General features: G+C 34.3%; 1 protein-coding gene across 6 annotated transcripts in view; it reads left to right on the forward strand.

The window, feature by feature from the left end:
* The window catches only part of LOC149798401 (receptor-type tyrosine-protein phosphatase alpha-like), a 611,129-nt gene that overhangs the window by 428,785 nt on the left and 159,361 nt on the right, over positions 1–22,983 (forward strand). For 5 of the 6 annotated variants that reach the window (XM_089963597.1, XM_089963599.1, XM_089963600.1 and 2 more), the window contains 8 exons: positions 13,851–13,962; positions 14,600–14,700; positions 15,168–15,394; positions 15,946–16,033; positions 21,137–21,210; positions 21,795–21,831; positions 22,225–22,322; positions 22,730–22,855. In XM_089963597.1, coding sequence (XP_089819723.1) covers positions 13,851–13,962; positions 14,600–14,700; positions 15,168–15,394; positions 15,946–16,033; positions 21,137–21,210; positions 21,795–21,831; positions 22,225–22,322; positions 22,730–22,855 — 863 coding nt within the window. The remainder of the gene's footprint in view (positions 1–13,850; positions 13,963–14,599; positions 14,701–15,167; positions 15,395–15,945; positions 16,034–21,136; positions 21,211–21,794; positions 21,832–22,224; positions 22,323–22,729; positions 22,856–22,983) is intronic. The other variant, XM_089963598.1, reaches the window with a different exon arrangement.

Consider the following 22,983-nt stretch of genomic DNA (forward strand, 5'->3'; position numbering starts at 1 on the left):
CTTGATCTCAAGATTATGACAGTCATCGTTATTGGGTAATTGTTATTTGTATGCTGTTTGTCTGTATATGATCGAACCATTTATATCTTTGTCTGCCTATCCTCGTGTTATCATCGTTGCGATGTATTCCTTCATACTTTCAAGATGTGCGCAAACCATTTATTTCACTGACGTTAAGATACCAATGAAACAAAATACGTTTTTTTTATCTGTTTGTGAAAAAGCGCAGTGTTCAAGACATTCACATGTTTTGTTTCTTTATTTCCTATTTTGCTTTAAAATATAAAGTTTTAGATTGAATTAAGGATTTTCATCCCACAAAATATACAACTACAATCAAGTTTTTTACGTTCCATGTTCATGAGATCCAACACACCAATAACCATGACCACCTTCATCATCAATAATCATCACCATGACCACCATCATCGTCATCATCATTACCAACAACCATCGTCGACTTCTTCACCTTCATCATCAATGCATTTCAATAAAGAGTGAAGCAGGGATAACAAATAAATACGCACATATTATTCAAAAAGCAAACTGAAACTCCATCGTGTTCTTTACATATTGTTTAAGCAGTGGTGTAAGTGTGACATCTTAAAGGAGACCAGAAACCAATGGAAATACAGAATAATAATAAAAGCACTATAAGAGAAAACCTGATTCTGTAGTATCATCTGCGACCATATCTTCTAGGACCTGAATTTCCGTGAACTCGCATGCAAAATTACCGCGCCTATTCGGTTACTTTCGCAGTGTGACGTCAGAGTAGCGACTCCAGCATCCGAACAGGCAGTTGCCAGATTAAAAGACAATGCCGTTTTGCATTCCTTACGGGTGTAATAGCACATTCAGATAAGCCTGTGGACAATATTTTGTATTCTTTTCCAAAGATAAAGGCATAAAGAAAGTATGAATACATTATTACAAGCGAGTCGATTTCAAAGCAACAACATACAGCACTCTGTGATCATTACATTTCTAAAGGAATGTTACGAGAACGATCCTGGAAAAAATGACAGCTCTAGGATACGCAAATGCTAGGCCTAGAGTAAAGGTTGTCGCTGTTCCAAACATACTGTTGGATATTTTAAATCCTGGGAAAAGTGTTAAACGTGTGAGTTACGAAAACTCGTCAGAAGGCCGAGTAAGTGATCACAAAATGCAACAATCAATAAAACGATATTTTATCTACACCAGCAGTGCTACAAAGCCGATAGCCCGACACCCGGGGCCCCTCTGATTTTAGTTCAGACACATCCTGTATTCAGTTTAGGTGCCCGTCGGGTATGTCGATAAAAACTGTTTGCTTGAGGAACCTTGAATCGCGCTGATGAAATGAGTAAATGTATTTTCAAGATGTTGACATGCATACCTTAACACTGCACAATCGAAATCAAATCACCTCTGTCCTAGGTGAAATTGAGATCTGATTTTAATCAACTGAAAGCGTTGCTAAAAATAAGATTATAAACCACTGACACGGTTTTGTTTCAAGAAAACACAATTTTCAGTAATCTTAAACAAATATTAAAAATTAAAAAAAAAGATGTCCATTTATGCCTGTTACACGTAGTATGTATAAACGGCAATATGTAATGATTGAAACTGATATCAAACTATCCATTGGGATGGTTAAATATCAGCGAGTAAAAGAAAAGAGGTCAGTTATGCAATCAAAGTTTCAATTTAACTGGCTGACAATAGAAATTGGGGGGAGGCTACTATTGACCCCACCCCGTGCCCCAATGTGCGAGCGCCTATGGGACGCGCCATTGCTCCCTGTGATACGCCTTATTATCCCCCAGAACAAGACCCTTGTATCTTTGTCTGCTCAGTTGTAGCTAAACTGCATAATAGCTAACGGTTAGACTTGAGTACACAAGCATAAGGCCAGTGTGACTAATTACCAATTAAACCTTATCAATGTATTTATCTTGTGAAAAATACTGCCCTTCGGATATACCTCAAAGGAACCATGTTCTACAATATGTATATGTAAACATCAGCATTTAATGGCAAATAAACGATGCCCTATTTTATTATAACTTACGATGCCTAGGACTTCATTTTAACAGTTAAAATCTGTTTTACCGACATTTAAATCCAACCTTATTTCCTTAGGTTTAAGTCTTAAGGCGTGTAACACTGTTTACTGAATAAAATATTTATTCTGAATTAGATCTTTGGGGTCACATATATTGCGTGGTATATTTTCTTTTATTCCTTCTTTTAATTTAATCATGGTAATTAGACTTTACATATACGGTAGAGGAATGTCAGGCGTTAACTGGCCGAGTTTCTTTGGTGGAAATGGAGATTGATTTTGTTTGCAGAAAAAAGTAGGCAACTTTCACAGTGATCATTCATGGGATTTAAGCTAATTAATGTTTTTATTACTACAATTATGTTGTAGTGTTTTACAAAATTTGAAATTTACGTAAATAATGTTTAATCTTAACATTACATTTACTGAAGAAAACAAAACTCGTGTGATATTTATTATTTCGTCACTACAATATTCACAAGTGATAAAATAGAATATGGCATCTGTGGATTGTATACGTTTTATCTATTTATGTATGTTTTTTTCTTCTTCTGAGAAATGAAAATTGGCAGACATAATGTAATGATAGGGAGTTCTCTGCGAAAGCTCGGGAGATAGTACGAGATGTGGAGGTAGGTGTGGAAATATCCCCGAAATCGGGAGGTTTTTCTCCCGGCTTGAGAGTTGACAGATATGAACTGTCCCGGCTTGTATAATTTCAGTCAGGCTAGTGAGTTTATTTAAGTCACCAGCCCTGGTCCTGGTTCTACAAAATTTCTTTCAACACTGACCAGTACAGTACATAAACTATTTATACCACACATGTATATACTATCCGATTTGTTAATACGCTAAATGTAGCGTGCATGTTAATATACTGTAGTTGAATCATGAGAAGGAAGCGTCTTAATGTTTAAATTAATTACTTATGATTTCTGCATTGCAGAATTATTTGTGGGTTTTTTTCTGTGTGAAAAAACTAATACTTAAATTTCAACCGATGAAAACCGTTCTCAATGCCTTTTACACCTCCAAGGTAATGGATTTGTTTCACACACAAGTCTGTCCCCGTTCTAGTCTCTTCTCCCAGAATTCAGTATTATATCTCAGCATTTCAGTGTTGGGTGTATATTTTCAAGATATCAAACCTTAGGTGGTGTGTGTGTGTGTGTGGGTGGTTGTGTGTGTGTGTGTGTGTGTGTGTGTGTGTGTTGGGGGTAGGCAATTAATATGTCATTTACATATACTACGATTGTACCTCATCCTTTTTGAATGAATTAATTGCAGTGTGGTAACTTTTTAATTTTTACATTGGGCACCATCACTTAATCCTTATCACATTTTTGCACAGCACACGATGTATAGGTATTTACTTAAAATGACATTGCATTTTTTAAATTCCAAAATATGAAATATGAAATATGAGCACCTTCTTACTGTTGTAATGTTCTGCTGTCAGGTCTTGAACACATTATTAACACACAACTCAACTGATATAGTTATGAGCATAACTCGGAAGCATATTCAACTTTTGAATGAGCAACCCAAATCTGATCTCATCTGTCTCGCTCGTCATATATATGTTTGTATTTGAGGACTGGCTAGTATTGCGTCACGGGACCACGTGATCTGTCGTCTCATCAAAGCTCGGAAAAACTCGGCAATTTACGGAATCGTGAATATGATCACTACCCCGCCTACGATATTTAATTTATAAACATCACAGTCCAATTAAAATTTGTAGAGAATTACATACATAAAAGGAAAGTTTTTTGTTTCTGGTCTCCTTTAATTTACCTTTTTAGCATCGATCGCAACGTGAAAAGATTTTCAATATACAAGACGTAGTTTGTCAACTCGGACAACAATATTACTCCCTAAGCTCAAAGACGTATAGATTACACACATATTCAGAGGAAACAGTAAAACTATTTCAAGAATAGTACTAATTCCTGTTGATAGCATCTGATCGATAAATATGCGTTTAAGTAACTGTCTACTATCTTCAATCATAATATTAATGATAAAAACTGTTTGCAAGTGTTTTTTTCCGATAGTATGGGTATTTGCTAGGTATCATGTTGTAAGTAGGAGAAAATGCGTTGTATGTTTTTATATTTTGTTTATAAGGATAGAAAAAAGCAACTGATTTCGTTCCTATTTGGGTTTTTATTTCATTTGTTTTTGTGTTAATGTCACTCTCCATATACATGTAATGTTGTGTTTAGAAACTATGATAGGATATGTTTTATTTTAGGGTTGTTCATTCTAATTTTCATGGTGCTCATTTGACTAAACTGTTCTGAAACTATTGCGAATTACTGAACGGAGTTCGTGACATATTTTGATTCTCCATGATACAAAGTTCATTCGGAACATTCGGTTCCTTCTGACTTTAATATAACATTTTAGGATTATTTTAAATTCAGTTCATAATGTTGTTAGTTCCTCTTAACTTTTAATTTAATAAATCTGATAATTAAATTTAGTTACAAAACCTAATAATTTCTGTTATTTACTTTGTTACTACAGAGTGATAGCAGAACTTGGTGTCAAGTCAGGGAATCTCATGAATATTTCATTTAATTCAAATTTGCTTTTGAAATTTAATTTCATTTTGTTTCAGAAATTGATTTTCCCATGGTCTTTTGATTTATATAGAACAACCAATAAGCGTTCACAATGTAGTCAGGGGTTGAGAATTTTGTTTCCCTGAGATAGTTGGAGTGTTTAAGTAAAAAGGAGTTGTTGGAGCTTGCAAGCCGCTTTCATTTTCGGACATAAAACTGTCTCTGTTAACAAAGGAAATTATAACCATTTTGGTCCAGTATTTGGTGAAGAAACACATTTATGATGCAAATGCTTTGAGTTTAATTCGTAATTTTGTATTTAGCTTTAATATGAATGAAATGTGATTGCCATTTATATAAAAGATACAAACGGATCTAAGCAAAGAGGGAAACGAAATGAAAATGCTGATACATGTGCAGAAACGAAAAAAGGAAAAGGGAAATGTGGGAAACAAATAAAAAAGAAAGAGAGATGGGAACACAGAGAGACACAGAAAAGGTAGACAGGGAAATGCAATTTAGATTAAAAGAATTATAACGGGTGAGCAAAATGCACTTCCCTCACGAATGTTGTGGTTTTGATGTTACCTAAAAATAATAGATGAGTATTCTCATTAAAAATAATTAAATCAATATTTTCCTGAAGTTATTAAATGGCTGATTATTTGAAATGGCTAAGAGAGCAGTTGTCTTTGTTACTACAAAGTGTATTTATTGGGAAAAAGTTTATGCGATTTGTGATGTGATTTTGATTTTTAACGTAGCTTTAACAATTTTTCAGTCATATCGCTACGAGGTCTGCAGTGTGGCGGTTTATAGTGATGTCTAGCACTGGGACATCATGCCGCAGACATGTAGCATGATATCCCACACAGTCACATTATCCTGACACCAGGCTGACCAGTCCTAACACTAAGCTCTTAATGCTGAAGGCCAAGCGAGGCAGCTGTTATTACCATTTCTGTAAATCTCTTGTATGACTCGGCCAGGGATCGAACCCACGACCCACCCACCCACCCCGCATCCGAGGCGGATTCTCAAACTACTAGGCCACGGGAGCGGTTCCTAAAGTTTATATTTCACTGCCATTAGAAGCATGGGTAGTATAAAAACGGTATGCAAGTTGAAACCTGCGGCACAAAATACCAACCCATGACTAGTTTGCTATTAAAATAGGAAGTGACTCATGGAGCTTATCAGAGCCTTTTATTCTCAGATACATTGCTTGTATCGGAGAGGTAGGCTTGTTCTGACAAAGTTCTTATTCAAGATGGAGAGTGCAGCTTTATTCAAGTTCCAATCCATATTATAACTTTGTCATCAAACATAGTCTCATTATATGTCACCTTCGGAGCAGGTTAATAATTTGCTCATTGAGTGTCTTCCTTTATTCCTAGGCAATGACCTAGCTCGACATATGGTTGAGGTTAAGCCAGTTGTAACTAACAAGGCTTGTTTGGATCAGAAGACGATCCTATTTAAAATAAAATCCATGATTTATACCGTGCTTGGCTAATTACTAGAGCTGTGGCAACAAAGCTCTTGAGAATGAAATGAATTAGGAACGTATTCTTTAGTTGACATATATTCGGTGAGTCTTTCGATGAGGTCACCTTTGCTCCTAGTACTGATCAATCAAACGATATTGATCACATTACTCCTTTTATAATACTCGTTCTCTCCCATGTAATCTGGGTGACTAAGGGCACTTGTTATCGAATAGGTATAAGATCCTAATATTTCCTATTTGTTTCGGAGGCCTTTTTACAAAACTGAAGCCACCAAGGTTTTTCGTTTTTAAAGAAACGTGGTCCTTATGGGAAAATGGGGACATCTGAGGTACTCGCTGGTGATGAGTGGTCAATGAGCTTCCAAAGTTTTTATCCTAAGTCGTACAGAGAGGACATTCTTAGTTTAGCCCTTGACATGTTCTTTTCTGGTCATATATGAATCAATAAGACTTATAAGATTTCGAATCATTTTATAAGCCGAGAATGAAAAGTGATGATTCTAAATACTATACAACATGTCAATATTGACAATCTCATGTTTTGTTCTTTTTAAACCAGTGTTTGGACATACTGTCTGGAACCATTAAAGTTCTTAAAAGACAAACTTCTTTCGACAGACGATTCAGAAATTAATATTCTTGATTATGTCTTTGAAGTCAAATGAAAATTATTAAAGGCTTGTGAAAAAACAAAAAACGATCTTAAATCTACCAAAACAAAAATGGAATTAAAGTATAATAAACTACAAAGACAAGAACTTGCATCCTAATGATACAGTTTTGATTCTATTGCACATACCTTAAAATGTTCTTTATACAGTTAAAAAGAAGATATCATTTTTACTCCTGGGAGTGGTAAACCAGAATAAAATCTGCCTTATCAAACTATTAAAGGAGTATGTTGATAGAGATAGTCCTATTAATCATTCAGTGACTTTTTGTACCTGATTTTCACAATGAAGCTTAAAATGATGGCGTGCAACCGGGTTGTAGTGACCATTGTTAACCAGTCTTGGAAAGTTGGAAATAATGGAGAATCTCGAACAGAAATTTTCATACCAACAGCCACATGAAAAGAATGAATTAAAAAAGCTTTTATGTTACTTTGAGTACCTTGAAAACGCAAAATGATTATTTGATAAAGAATGATTTGTTGAGCCAGGCAACAGTCAAGAGTTCACCGTGTATTCTTAGGCCAAAACTAGCAATACCTTCCGTATTTCCACTTACATAATTTTAATAACTTAATTCAACTCCGTATTAATTTGTCAACCTTTGTGTCAACCATTAGATATATACCACTGTGTATTGCATGATTCAATGCCCAATCAGTAGGACCACCGTAAGAGAGCACAGACATAGTTAATTTTATCAACTATCAGAATATCTACGTCGTTTTCCTGACAGAAACATGGCTAAAGACATCAATCGATAATCCCATGCGCGCGGATTTAACACCCAACGGTTAATATATCAAGTCGTTCCCCCGCCACTCTCGCTTAGGTGGAATTGCTGTCATCACAAAGAACTCCATGCTCAAACGTCTTAACCACACCACAACCTTCAATTTCTACCAATTATCATTTACACTAGTCCAAACCACACTCACATTGGAACAAAGGTCATTCCATTTTTTGTCGCACTACCACCTTCCTCCTAGCAGTGGAAACAAGTTAACCCAATCGCCCGTTTTTGGAGCAGTTTTCGAACCTCCTGGAGTATAGACGTTCGATAGGTGGAAACCTGATTATTCTTGGAGATTTCAGCTTTCACTTTGACTGTCCTTGAAACCAGTACACATCAAAACTACTAGATTCAGTTAATGTTTTGAACCTCAAACAGTCCGTTAACTAGCCAACCCATAAACATTGTCACATTTCAGAGTGGATTCTTTATAGACCAGATGATAATATTATTCGGTCATCCCTGGTATCCCACGAACTTGCATCAGATCACATCTGCATTATATGCCATCTTGACGTATCACTAACTAATCATCCACCTTTATTTGCTACAAAGAGAAATCTCCTTATTATAAATAGAACCAAACTAATGCATGACATCCAAGCAAAGCTAACAACATTCTTACCTCCTACAACAGAATAACTAGATAACTGCCTGCGTTCATTGCTCGACAAACAGTGCAGAGTAGCAATTCAAAAGTGTTCTCCGTGGTTTGGTAGTGTTATGGACCAGATTTGTACTGCTAAAAGAGACACCCGTAAAACTGAGAGGCTTTGGCTTTCCACCAGAATCACTATTCATAAGCAAATATATGAAGCCGCTAAGAATAACATCACAAACATAGTCCATGCAGCGAAATCATGGACGATCATGGAACGTTTCAGCTGCAAAGACCTCTTCGACATTACTAACCAGCTAATGTTAAGGAACTAATGTACACCGCTTCTCTCCACTCAGCCTTCCGGACCTGTTTGCAACTTTTTTCAGTGACAATGTACAAACCGTTAGAAATAAGCCTGACAACATAATTTCAATTGACTCGTCATCACCATACAGTTGCGATACAGAATTTCAGCGGCAACCATTAGTAGTATTTGAACCTGTCTCTATTTATTTAGTACGTACAATCGTGACGAAGGGTGCAACAACGTCATGTGAACTTGATCCAATTCCAACATCACTGCTGCTTGAGTGCTTAGATTCAGTACTGTCTGGTGTTATTAATACCTCTCTCTCATCCGCGAAATTACCATCATTTGTCCAACCTGCCATTGTAAAGCCTCTGCTGAAGAAACCAACACTCGAACATAACGATTTAAAGAACTACCGCCCAGTTTCTAATCTCCCATTCATATAAAAAATCTTAGAAAACGTTGTTCTATCCCAAGATGTATCTCATCTCAATTTAAACAGTCTTCTTAGCATTGTACAGCCTGTATATCGACCCTTAATTAAGTTCTCCCTGCTTTTGATAGCGGAAATATTACATTTATCACCCTCCTCAGGATACAGCCTTACCGTGGTTTACGTCCTTCTTGCCTAACAGGACACAACTTTTGTCTGCAAATGGAATACACACCAGCCCAGTTGATCGATGTTGCGTTGTTCCAGATGGGGTCAGTTCTTGGTCCTGTTCTCTTCATTATGTACACTCAGCCGCTCTCAAGTGTCTTAAATTGATATCCAGTATCTCACCAATTGCACGCTGATGACACCAAAATATACAAATCTAGCCACCCAGCTGAAGTTGATGCTATTATCCAAGGTGTAAAGATATATATTTCTGATGTCTGCAGATGAATGATAATACAACAGAGGCCAGTCTGATCACGACACAAAGACTTTCATATTCACATCCTTTACCTCAAATAATAAATATCAGCAACACTAACATTAAATTCACGCAGTCGCTATGAAACCAAGGTGTTACTCTGGACAGTACTTGACATGAACATATGCAAGGCCTCATATCTTCAGCTGATACGCATCAGCTCCATTCGCAAATATCTTTCAGTTGATGCCACTAAAACACTTGTGTTCATTAGTACTTTCAAGGCTGGACTTTTGTAACTCAATTATGCCTGGTACGTCTCAATATCTACTCCATAATCTTCAAAAGGTTCAAAGCACAGATGCTAGGATCCTCTTTAGAGTGCCACGACCAAAGTACATTCCAGAGTTTAATGACCATGGTAGCATATTTGATATATGTATGTGATGCTTGCAGTGATGACCTCAACGAGACCTGGAATGATTACCTGGAAAGTATCCAGAATTTCGTTGCATGACCGAGTGGGGCAAATTTGACAATTATTTTACATAAAAGTGAATTTAGCTTTGCTTGTGTTTCATTTTAAGACATCTTTCTATGCATGGTTAAGTTCAACCATTAGAAGCTATTGTTAAAGATATCACTGAATTATCAATGCCTATCAATAAAAGGCAAGTGGTGCAATTTTCGGGCTTGCAACACATTACCGGAAACTTTGCTCAAAATGTTTTCATAATTGCTGATACTTTGATGAATTTGTTATGTAAGAAAGTCAAGTTTGATTGGTAAAAGAAATTAGGAGGCTCTCGATACTTTAAAAATTGCACAGGTTCTTTCAGCTCCAGATATCAACCAATAATTTAACATATATGTTCATACAAGTATTTCTTTAAAAAATATAAAATATGAACCAGGAAAACAATTCAACTATTGAGCATGATTGCTCGGTTTGAAATTTGGCATTACAGAGATTTGAAGTGTATATTAATTTATCTCATTTTCTGATTCTTGCATTCAGGGACTAAAATCCCCTCAATTTTATCAGCATCCATTAACGAGAAGTTAGTCCCATATCCCTTGTTTGTTTCCGTGCAAGGACTTATTTTATGTTCTTTTTTGTTAATAAGTGTTTACTTGCTTTTTTGTATATGTGTAGAGATGAGTGTTTGTCCATAAATAACTACAATTTAACATTGCATATCTCCTTTCCCTCTGTTGCATTTATACGTGCATATGTGAAGTTGGATAGTAAGCATGAATACTGTATTATACTTGTATATATTAGTGACAATAATGTACATCTCCTTTCCGTCTGTCTTTAAGGATAGTGTGGGTCTGTAAGAATATGTGCTAGTCATCACAACTCTGCACATACTTTAAACTCCCGTATATATCAAACTTACCGCTAAATTTCTTTACAAAATAGTAAGATATCCAATTTATTATTTTTAAGTGCTTTATTATTTAATTTAACATTTGTCATATCTTTATCCTTTTACGATGTCTTAAATTGTTCAGACTGTTTTAACATTGGTTAAGTTCATTATTAATTTATAATTAATATTTTCTGTCATTTTCAGTCTACACAAACTATATGTCAGCTATGAATTTTAGTATTAAGTTTAGTTTGGACCAAAGTTGTACATATATAATATTTTGGAGTCTCGGGGGATGTCATTTAAAGTCAGCATAAGTAACGGGATTTTAGTGTAAATTTTAGAGATCGGTCATTTCACTGAAATAGGCGTGTTATTTTAATTTTCTGTAATTCTTTTACAGCTTTGCAATTTTGGTAATACTTTTAGTCAGACCATATTTTAAATATAGCATTCCAGAATTTTTAAGTCTCTTTACATTTCTTTTTCATTTTCGGTATTTCGCTGTTTCTTTTATTCACTGATTTCAACAAAATATTCCAGTTACTGTTAGACTCTGTTAAATGTGTTGCCATTTTTTAAGGGTTTGTATTATTTTTATTCTAGGTCATATATTTAACATAAGATTCTGGCTTTCTGCAATAATTTGTGTTGAACGCTTTTAGTAACAGCTTGAAGACCACAATTTTGGCTTTTATAATGGTCTGTAAGACTCTTCGTTGTTTAGCATATGTTGATGCTTGTCAGTAGAACGGGGTGTTAGTAGGTGCGGGTAATTGTCGTTAAGAATATTATAGTAAAATTAGCATCAGCTATCATTGTTTTTGGCTGGTCGGTATGTACTGGTGATGGTCTGTATGTGTGGGTAAGAGAGAGCACAACTAGGCATTGGTCAATAAGGGTGGAACTATCTCAGCAACGCCACGCGACATCCTCCATTTTACAAAGCGCATAGACATTAGAATGGTCTTAAGTTAGATTTGCATACGGCCTGAAAGTGTCCCCTAATTATAAGTCCCCCAATTATAAATTCAAAACGTCTGAAAGTGTCTCGGAATGTTCAGTTCGCGTCTTTTCTCATACAGTCCCTTTGTGCCCATACTATAGAGACCCACACTATCGAATTATCATTTTCCCCTCTTCGACCCAAAATAATAATCCTATGCACATTTTTAAGATTATTTTCTTGTTTCCATGATGTCATATTTTTTAGAAATGGCCGTGTAATGTTCAGTGCGATATTACCATCGTGTCCCCATAAATACCATATAACAAATTATAAACGAGTTTTACTTTTGCAATTATATATCATTTGTTAAATTTATATTGTATGTCTACTCTGACAGTACTTTACTTCTTTATTGCATAAGTGTACAATATCATACATCATACTCTACATTCTACACCGAGTTATGATTACTTGTGCATACAATAAGATCATATTGTTTAACGTCTTTCTCTCAATTTTATATTAGTCTATTTCAATTCAATAAAGATGACCACGATTTTCCTTCTGACTGTTACACTTTGTGTGCCATATATTTGTTTTCAAACATCGATTACACTGGCATATTTACCTCAAAATATGTTTATTGTGTGTTTATTCTATACTAATAAGTATCCAATATATACGACTGATATCTCTAGAACTATAAACATTTGTAGGAAGTTGTACTTTCATGGTTATCTTTTGCACACCTATTAGGTACCGTCTATTTATGTTGTTTCAGATATTTGTTTGTCTTTGCAACATTTGTATATAGGTTTCATGGCATATTTGCAGTGATATTTCATTTAATTATTCCTCGCTGAAGCTATGCAATTAATACTACATGTAACACACATGTTCGTACATTTCATTAATGGTTTCCTCTCTCATTAGTACTATGTTAAGTGGTTTTTCATTCATGGAGAGGGACTTATCTAAGTTGTACAGCTTCTTGCACAACCACATTTGCTTGTTTAAAATATCTATTAGATATGCCTTACCAAACTCGTTTGGTGCATTAACTAGGTGAACTTAAAATGGTTAAAGTGCCTGAACATAAAATAACAGAAATGCAACAACTTCATGTCATCCACTTATTTTCTACCACTGAAAATTATTATGCAAATAAGTCGGGGAACAAAGTTATTTGTTTTGGAAAGGTCTCAAGATAGCACATACTATGGACAAAAATAATATATTTTCCAATAATATGACTTGGATCATGGAGAGAAAAATCAAAACTATAGTACGTACAAATACAATAGGAAGTGACATTCATTATTTGTTTTCTTTAAAACAACTTTGCAACAAAGATCATGAGATTTGTAAAAAGCGCATTTTTGTTTGATCTATGTCTCAGTTACTTAACACTTGACAAGTAAATAATATTATCGAATGACTCAAGGCAAACTTAAAGAATAGTACCTGCATTCCTGAGAAATTAAAATTCGCTGTATGTACCTAGCAATAACACACATAACAAATGTTGATAGATTAATCGTTTAAGATTGAAATAATATCATCATGCATTCTTCTTTACAATATCTGAAATGGATATATGAATTACAGAGCATAGGTAACCCATTGTATTATTTGTATGTTCTTCGTTCAGCTGTACATATTTATAATCATACCATTCAGATAAAGATTAAATGTTACCTCTCTTAGGATGCATGATATGTTAAAAGCAAACTATCATATACACATTAATAAATCTTATTATAGTACATGCTCGAAAAGGAAACGTTCTACTGATATTTGCTTTATTTCAATAATTTTTAAACATCATTAAAATGATTCCTACGGAGACTTTGCTTCTAGCGCCGATGTGACTTTCCAAGGTACATTCGTGCCGTCGAATCAAAACCTCAAAACCTGCTTGATGATTCGAATCAGGCATGAAGGCAGTTTATATATGTACTACAGACCAGCTTTAAAACCAAAACTGATGACGTATTAGATTAACTACATTTATAGATGTAAACTTATAGCCTAATTTCGTATGTGATATCATAAAAGCGATGAGTAAATGTTTATATAAATATAATAGTTATGTTGGTGTGTATTCTGAAACTTGCGTAGATACACGTTTTATAGTGATTATTTTCATTTTTTCAGGTTCGGAAAAGTTAGAACAAACAGGTGTCGATGTTGGTCTTGTTGGAGGATCTGCCGGTTCTGGCATTGCCGTAGTCGCTTTAATTGTCGTTGTAATTATTGTTGTCAGACGGTGAGATTTGATGGTTTAACTGCAAATACATAAATATTTAATCGACAGTATTATCTCTTTTTAAAGCAATTAGAGGAAAGTCAAAGGAATATTGCAAATATTTGTTTTTCTTATATAAGGGGATTGGTGTAAAGGTAAAATACCAGAAAATAAATTTTTTATTTCATTGCATAACAAGAATATTAATTTAGAAACTGGCTTTATATCAATTATTCAGAATTTTAATCAAATGATATATATATATATATATATATATATATATATATATATATATATATATATATATATATATATATATATATATATATATATATATATATATATATATATATGTGTGTGTGTGTGTGTGTGTGTGTGTGTAGGTATGTTTGTATATATGTGTGTGTATGTGTGAGCTGTTCCAACTTAATGCTTATCTATGTCAATATTGTCAGACATTTCGCAATACCATTTTTTTTTATATATACAATAATAGGTTGAAATAATTGATCACCTTACGCTTGAAATCCAAGGCCTGAATCATCAACATTCATCGATTATAATGCGTTTTCAAATACACTTTACTATTTAATCACGTCATGGTATGTACTGTTTGACATGTGCGTATTGAATGATACAGTTCCGTTGAATTTCGCAGGAGGCGCAAAACTCCACTATCTTATCCATCAACGGGGAATGAATTGTCTAATAAGAAGGAAGATGTCGTTGTTTATGAGAATCCATCGAACTTCAGTATAGGTTAGTGCTTGCTTTCATAAATATCGATATAAATCTTATCTTTAGAAAAGCAATCATTGATGTTAAATTAATTTATTATCAAAAACAATGTCATAATTTTCAGCAACACGTTTCCGAATTGCTTTCAATCTTATAATTTCATTTCTCCATAATAAAAAAACTTTCTTTGATGTGTCTGACTTGTAGTTCTGTTTTGGTTCTATTTGATATGCACTGAATTTCGCACAAATGGGCAAAGAGGTTACGATGTTATATATATCTCCGTTTGAATTCAGATATATGAGATCGACGTTTTTATTATCAATTTTTAAATTAATTGACATATATATATATATATATATATATATATATATATATATATATATATATATATATATATATATATATATATCTGAGAGTAAACTAGCGCGAATAATGTTTAAGGCGTTCATCTCTGGTTTTGGTTTTCTCTCTCTGTGTACGTTAAGACACTGCTATGGTGACAGTCGCAGAAGAAAGAACTGAAACTAAAGCAAGTATGAGCACGACAACACAAAAAGATGGGGAAAGAGATATCAAACTAAATAATGAAGATAGTGAAACATACTATAACTTAGGACATGAGTTGCAGAATGGATCTATACCATTGTCAAGACTCTGGGATTATGTTCAGGAGAATTTTCTGGATGATACATATTTTTCGGAAGAGTTTGAGGTATGACTAACCTAAACGTAATCTAAATAACTCGACATCTTGAAACAGTTGAATGCTGGTATCATATTCTTATAAACGAACGCGTGGCTGAGTTGTTCTAAAATGTATCTGATGTAAAGTGTGCACAGAGAATGTCCCTGTTGTTGGTCGGATCCAACTCAGTTTTGCCTCTGATAGAACTGTGGATTAGTACAAGAATTCTTTAACCTATAGTGAGAATTCTAGCATCGCACTTTAATGCGTTACTTTTTTAAATGGACGTAAAAGCATAAACACGTTTGCAAGTAACGTTGAAGAACGGAAACATGTTTAATTTTGTTTGATATTAAATTGTCATCGCCTCTAAAGTCTGCATATATTTCACCTGTATGTAATGATCCAAAGGTTAAATACTCTTTTCATCATCCCTTTTCTGGAACTATATAATTACTAAAAAACTTACTAATGTTATTGTTGTATCTTTCCTTTAACCATTCCACAATTTATAATTTGTTTAGTTTTTATGTTAAATAATGCTACAAAAGTAACGTATAATATATGTTTTTATCAAGAAATTGCCATCCGACCCACAGCTTCCAATGACTGTTGCTCTTCGATCTCAAAACAGAAATAAAAATAGATACAAACAGCTGTATCCATGTAAGTATGGGTTGGTAGTATAATTTCCGAAGTAATTTTGGTAATCCATCCGTCAAACTATAATAGAATAAATTTCCTGTAATCGTTATAAAGTAAATTACTATCTAAACTCTAAGTCTTACATAAAAAAGAACAGATAAAAAAAACACGGATTGTAAATTCAACAAATAATTTATATCGCTAGGATACAAAGTCAGAATGTAAAAATAACTTTTCGAACTGTGAATTAAATCCCAAATAATCATAGAACTTCTAACACAAGCCCTGATTGACAAAGTTCTGAATAAACGTTAGTGATATTTCAACATAAATCCAACTCTGAAAGTCATGATATGCATGTGATATCCTGATGTATTATGACGTCTCAACAGTCTTTTGTTGAAACACAGTAATATAATCCAAGAATATGTCATTATTTGAATTTCACTATAATTCCAAGTCTTTCTATCCGAGCATTTTATTATGGAGCTCTTTATATTTCGGGAGAAGAATACTTTTGAAATTAAATAATTTAAGTCCAAAAACAAATCTAACACAAAAAACAACTTGATTCCGCTCAGATGTTATCGCACGAATGACTGATTTTGTAGTAAACATTATTGATATATAAAGAACTAAACATAAAAGAATAACCAGGATGAGAGACAAGACTTCATAGGTTAGTAAGAAACATAGTCATAATTAGAAGGACTGTATAAAAAGTCATTATAAAGCATTCGACAAACATCACGTATACCAGGTATAGCTATGTGAACATTACCAATGTCCTTGACTCATCTTAAGATAATATCCTAATATTTACCCTTCACTCAGAAAAAAGTACACATTGCTGTTTATAAAACTGTCACTGATGTTGGAGAACGTCAACTACTAGATACAACTTCACATTACCGAGAGCACATAGTGAAGATAAAATACGAACCAACGAACTATGCAACTTAAATACACATAAATCCACACATTCTTTGTAGATAACATATTAGAACACCATCGACACGCAACAATTACGTGGTAATCATTTATTTTTAGAATGCTTCAACCTACACAATAATAATAATAATAATAATAATAATAATAATAATAATAATAATAATAATAATAATAATAATGAGCACTTTGTATAGCGCCTAATCTTTAGAAGCTCTAAGCGCTTTACAACATTATACAACACCTATAAGATAAAAAATATTTAATAATATTATTACAAAAACAAACAACATGAAATTAGAAAAACATTAAAGAATAAAAAACATGCTGAGAATAGTTCAGGTAGCAAACATTATTAGGTCTTTGAATTTGTTCTTGCAGTCGAAATAAGTGAGTTTTGAGAGCCCTCTTGAATGTGGTCACTGTGTCTTCGTGTCTAAGTTCAGTGAGCAATTCATTCCACGTTGCGGGGCCCTGGTATTCAAATGAACGGTGTCCATATGCCATTGTTTTCATAGTTTGGATAATGAGTATACGATTGTGAGATGAGTAGCGTAAGTATCTTGCTGGTGTGTACACATGGGTGAGATCGGATAGGTATGTTGGACTAGAGTCCGACAGTGAAACATATCACAGAGAACAAATTTTGTGCTTTATTCTGGATCGCATGCATAGCCAGTGTAGGGTATAGAGCAGCGGGGAGGTGTGCTCTGATCGTGGTACTCTAACTATGATCCGAGCAGCTGTGTTTTGAACTTTTTGAAGTTTCTGGAGTAGATGTTGAGATGAACCAGACAGAATTGAGTTACAATAGTCCAGTCTTGAAAGTACTAATGAACACACAAGTGTTTTAGTGGCATCAACTGAAAGATATTTACGAATTGAGCTGATGCGTCTCAGTTCAAGATATGCAGCCTTGCATATGTTCATGACATGTTGGTGCAATGTGAGAGTACTGTCCAGAGTAATACCTATGTTTCGTACTGATTGTGTGAATTTATTGTTGGCGTTGCTGATATTTATTGTTTGACGTAACGGATGTGAATGAGAAAATCTTTGTGTTGTGATCAGAATGGCCTCAGCTTTATCATCATTCATCTGCAGCTTGTTTCATGTCATCCATGATTTCACATCAGAAATGCACCTCTCTACACCATGGATGGTAGCATCAGCTTCAGTTGGGTGGCTAGATTTGTATATTTGGATGTGATAATCGTTCAGTTGGTGAGACACTGAATGGTGATCTATGACACTTGAGAGCGATGAGTGTACAGAATGAAGAGAACAGGTCCAAGAACAGACCCCTGTGGAACACCACAACATAGATCAACTGGGCGGGAGTGTATTCCATTTGCAGATATAATTTGTGTCCTGTTGACCAAGTAGGACTTGAATCACAGTAAGGCTGTATTATGAATGCCAAATGCATGCTGGAGACGGTAAAGTAATATATCATGGTTTATTGTGTCAAATGCTGCAGATAAATAAAGGAGAGTGAGGACTGTAATCTTTCCGCTATCCAACGCAGTCCTGTGACAAGAGCGATATGCAGATTGTACATTGCCAAAAATACTGTTTGAATTTAGATGAGATACAAGCTGGGATAGAACAACCTTTTCTAAGATTTTTTATATGAATGGAAGATTAGACACTTGGAGGTAGTTCTTTAAATCGTTATGCTCTAGTGTTGGTTTCTTCAGCAGAGGCTTTACAATGGCAGTTTTGACAAGATGATAGGAATTCCCTGGATGAGAGAGAGGTATTAATAACATCAGTTGGTGAAGACAATACTGGATCTAAGCACTCAAGCAGCAGTGATGTTGGAATTGGATCAAGTTCACATGACTTTGGTGCACTCTTCATAAGGATTGTACGTACGAAATCCATAGAGCTAACGGTTCCGCTCAAATTCTGTATCCCAACTGTATGGTCACGACCAGTCAATTGAAATTGTGGTGTCAAGCTTATCTCTAATGGTTTGTACTTTGTCACGGAAGAAATTTGCAAACATGTCAGGAAGGTCGACTGGAGAGAAGGTAGTTGGAAGTGGTGTTGATTTGTTCCTTGACATTAACTGGTTAGTAATCTCGAAGAGCTCTTTGCAGCTGGAACTTTCCATAATCTTAGTAATGTAGTGGGCTGATTTCGCTGCATGCACTATAGTTGTGACATTCTTCTTAGACTTCATAGATTTGCTTATGAATAGTGAGTCTGGTGGAAAGCCAGAGCCTATCAGCTTTACGGCGGTCTCTTTTAGCAGTGTGAAGCTAGTCCCTAACACTGCTATACCATGGAGAACACTTTTTAATTGATACTCTGCACTTGGTTGCTGGGGCGTGTTTGTCAAGCAATGAACGCAGACAGTTATCGAGTTGTTCTGCGGTAGGAGGTAAGCAAGTTGTTAGGTTAGCTTGGATGTCGTGAATTAGTTTGATTATATTTATCATACGGAGGTTTCTCTCAGTAGCATATAAAGGTTGAGGTTTAGGGACTGATACGTCAAGATGGCATATAATACAGCGGTGATCTGACGCAAGGTCACGGGATACCAGGGAGGATCGTAGAATGTTATCATCAGTCTATTAAGAATCCAGTCTAAAATGTGACCATGTTTATGGGTGGGTTGACTGTTTGAGGTTGAAAACATTAATGGAATCTATGAGTTTTGATGTATCTGAGTTTCCGGGTCAGTCAAAGTGAAAATTGAAATCTCCAAGAATAATCAGGTTGTTCCTATAGAATTTCCATTGTGCAGGAGATTCGGAGACTGCTTCAAAAAGAGAGTCAGCCAGCTTGTTTTTTCTACTAGGAGGAGGGCGGTATATGCGGAAACAATGTAATGACCTTTGCTCTATTGTGAGTGTGGTTTGGACTAGTTCAAACGATGTGTGGTCGAAACTGAATGTTGTGGTGTAGTTAAGACGTTTTATCATGGAGTTATTTTGTGATGACAGCAATTCCACCTCCGCGAGAATTACAGGGGAATGACTTGATGGAGTAACCAGTAGGTGTTACATCAGCACACTTGGGTTCATCGCCTGATGATTTTAGCCAAGTTTCTGTCGCTAAAAATATGTCAACATTTTGGTCGTTGATAATTACTGGGCATTGAATAATGCAATGCGCAGAGGTATCTCTTGGATAGTTGACACAAAGGTTGACGAAGTAATAGGGATTTGAATCAGGTTATCTAAATTAACAGTCGAATTTTTTAAATGGTTGTGCCGAAATAAGGGAGATAACTGGGATTCTTCTTCCTGTTCTTTGAGAAGAGGAAGGAACACAAACTATACATTGTCAACAGTAGAGTATATTCATAATGTTATCATCTGAAAAGTAAATATTCTTGATAAATTATAAATAAACGTAAAAGAATGGTTGGTATCTAGTAACAACTGCACTTTAATAATCACGTATGATGATTATGAATAAAAGAATATGTAGTAAAACAATTGGAACATTAACACCTAGCTGGCATACCAAGTAAAGAAATCTATGGAAATGTTTCGGACGAATACATTTTGTAATTGTAATGCAATTTACAAATACGTAACAAATACATTAAGTTATCGAAACAACTGTAATTTGAAATTATCTGTCACTGTTGACTGAAGTCATTTTCAGGAAACACACCGGAACACACAATTGATGATATCGTGCAGAAATATTAGTTTATCACTTAGCATGAGCCTGCGTCAGTCAATGATGATGCTATCTTTTTCTACAGAAAAAAGGCTATAACTCAGAATGTCATCAATATCAAATTCAGTTCTCAAAAACATCCTGACATGATTATAAAGGAATGAAAAATAAATTACAATAAATCAAACACAAATTATTCTGCGATAAACTTGCTATTATTCAATGATGTATAACATTTGAATCCATCTCGTAGTTATTGGTAATATCAATAATTTTTAACAGCCTCGAAATAACTTAGATGTAACCTTATTTTAAAAAGAAAGCCAATCAGTAAATTTTGCTAATTAATTAAATTATTGGTTTTGCATTCTGAATCATAACGAGGCTTGTGAAGAACGAATTATTGTAATTTGACACTCTGTGATTTTATTCCCGTGCTAATTATATTAATCTGAGAAATTGTAATATGAATAATTAAATAAAACTGAGGTCTAAATAATTCCAAACTCATATTTGTTCTATTTCTGGCTTCAGATGACGTAAACCGTGTTCTCCTGAATCCAATGAGTAATGATGACAATGACTACATCAATGCATCTTTTGTTGACGTGAGTATTTTACACCATCGCAACAACAACCTTTAGATAACTGATGTTGACACATTGTTATATTACATTGATTTTGCAACAATCTACTGATCCCAAAACGAAACAGACGTAGTTCTGAATATTTATAAATATAGTGCTACTGGTATATGAACAAAATTGATGGAATATATGTAAACTCATATTATCATTCTATTTTTATTCTTTGTATCCATTCTCGCTAATATCATTATTAAGAAAACTATTTTGTAAATGTTCGTTTTTTTTTTTTTGATATTTCGATTGTAATCTTTCGTGTCAAAATAATTTAATTAAATGATCTAGATTAATATCTACGGTTTGTGTTGAGACGGAAAGCATAAGTACACATGTACTATACTATTATAAAATGTCTTACCCATTTTTCTTCATCTTTGCTTTCACTTCTATATTTTAGTACTACACCTACTACTACTACTATTACTAGTATAACTATTTCTAGTACCATGCCCCTAACTTTGCCTCCAAAAAATATTTATTTTTTGTTGTTGTAGTTATTATTATTATTATTATTATTATTATTATTATTATTATTATTATTATTGTAGGGCTATTCCGGTCCAAAGATGTATATCGCTTCTCAAGGTATACAAACTCACATCTAACTTCTATGTATTCTTTTAACTTTACAATTTCAAAGGACACAATGTCATAATCATTGTAAGATATAAATGCATTTCTTAGTTATATGATTTTCAATTATTGTTTTATATGTTTATGGATTAAATAATGTTGATATAACTTACATTAGTATGTTATAGACATATACTTTATTGTAAGTGGTTTTTGCTAAGGCCTTCAATATACAGTGGCTAGATTTCGTGTGCGAAAGCCAGTATCCATTAACAGCGATATTTCGCCTCGGTGATTGAGATTATGCTCAATATATTTTAAACGTAATTCTTCAATTACGCTTTATTGTTTAGTATTGTAGAGTTACTGTACTGGTACAGGTATCTCTGGCATATTTTATTGAAGGTACAACCAAAGATAACATCGATGATTTTTGGCGGATGCTGTGGCAATATGACGTGGAAAAGATAGTTATGCTCACGGGACTTGTGGAAGGTGGAAATGTACGTACACTGAAATGCATGCAAATTTATATAACATTATTGGATTGAAATGGACACGTGTAAGCTATTATACAATATAATAGTCCTCTCTCATTTTCATCAGCTACCTTCACCATGATTTTTTATTTCATAGACCTTTTAGTGGATGTACCTTTCTAATTAGTTTTCACTTGTCCGGTATCGTTTTTCAAATATTTAGTGTCTGCATTTTAATAATATCATAACATTTTGTTTCTTTACCTTAAAATATTATGATTTTATTAAGCCAGTGATTGTTTTTTATTATAACAATCTGCATTTCTGCAGAGCTTGATCTCCTGGTGGTCGGTGTTTATGGTATTACGTGAGTTAGAGAAAATAATTCTAATCACAATAATAATTTGGCTCGTTCTGTACACTTTTGATAGCAAAAGTGTGAATTATATTGGCCAGTGGAGGTGGGACAAAGTAGTGCATTTGGCAGCGTTGCTGTGAGACTGCTTGATACGGATTTGTTTGCTGACTACGACATGCGTACCTTGGAAATGACTGTTGTAAGTACAATTATAATTGCAGATATCAATATATAATTCAGATTACAAGCTCCTCGTGCAACGAGGTCAAAGAAGACATATGTATTTTTTATTCGTACTCATGATGATATCAACATTGTTTTAGTCAA

Source organism: Sinohyriopsis cumingii, chromosome 6, assembly GCF_028554795.1.
Source record: "Sinohyriopsis cumingii isolate HCF-2022 chromosome 6, ASM2855479v2, whole genome shotgun sequence".
Lineage (NCBI taxonomy): Eukaryota > Metazoa > Mollusca > Bivalvia > Unionida > Unionidae > Sinohyriopsis > Sinohyriopsis cumingii.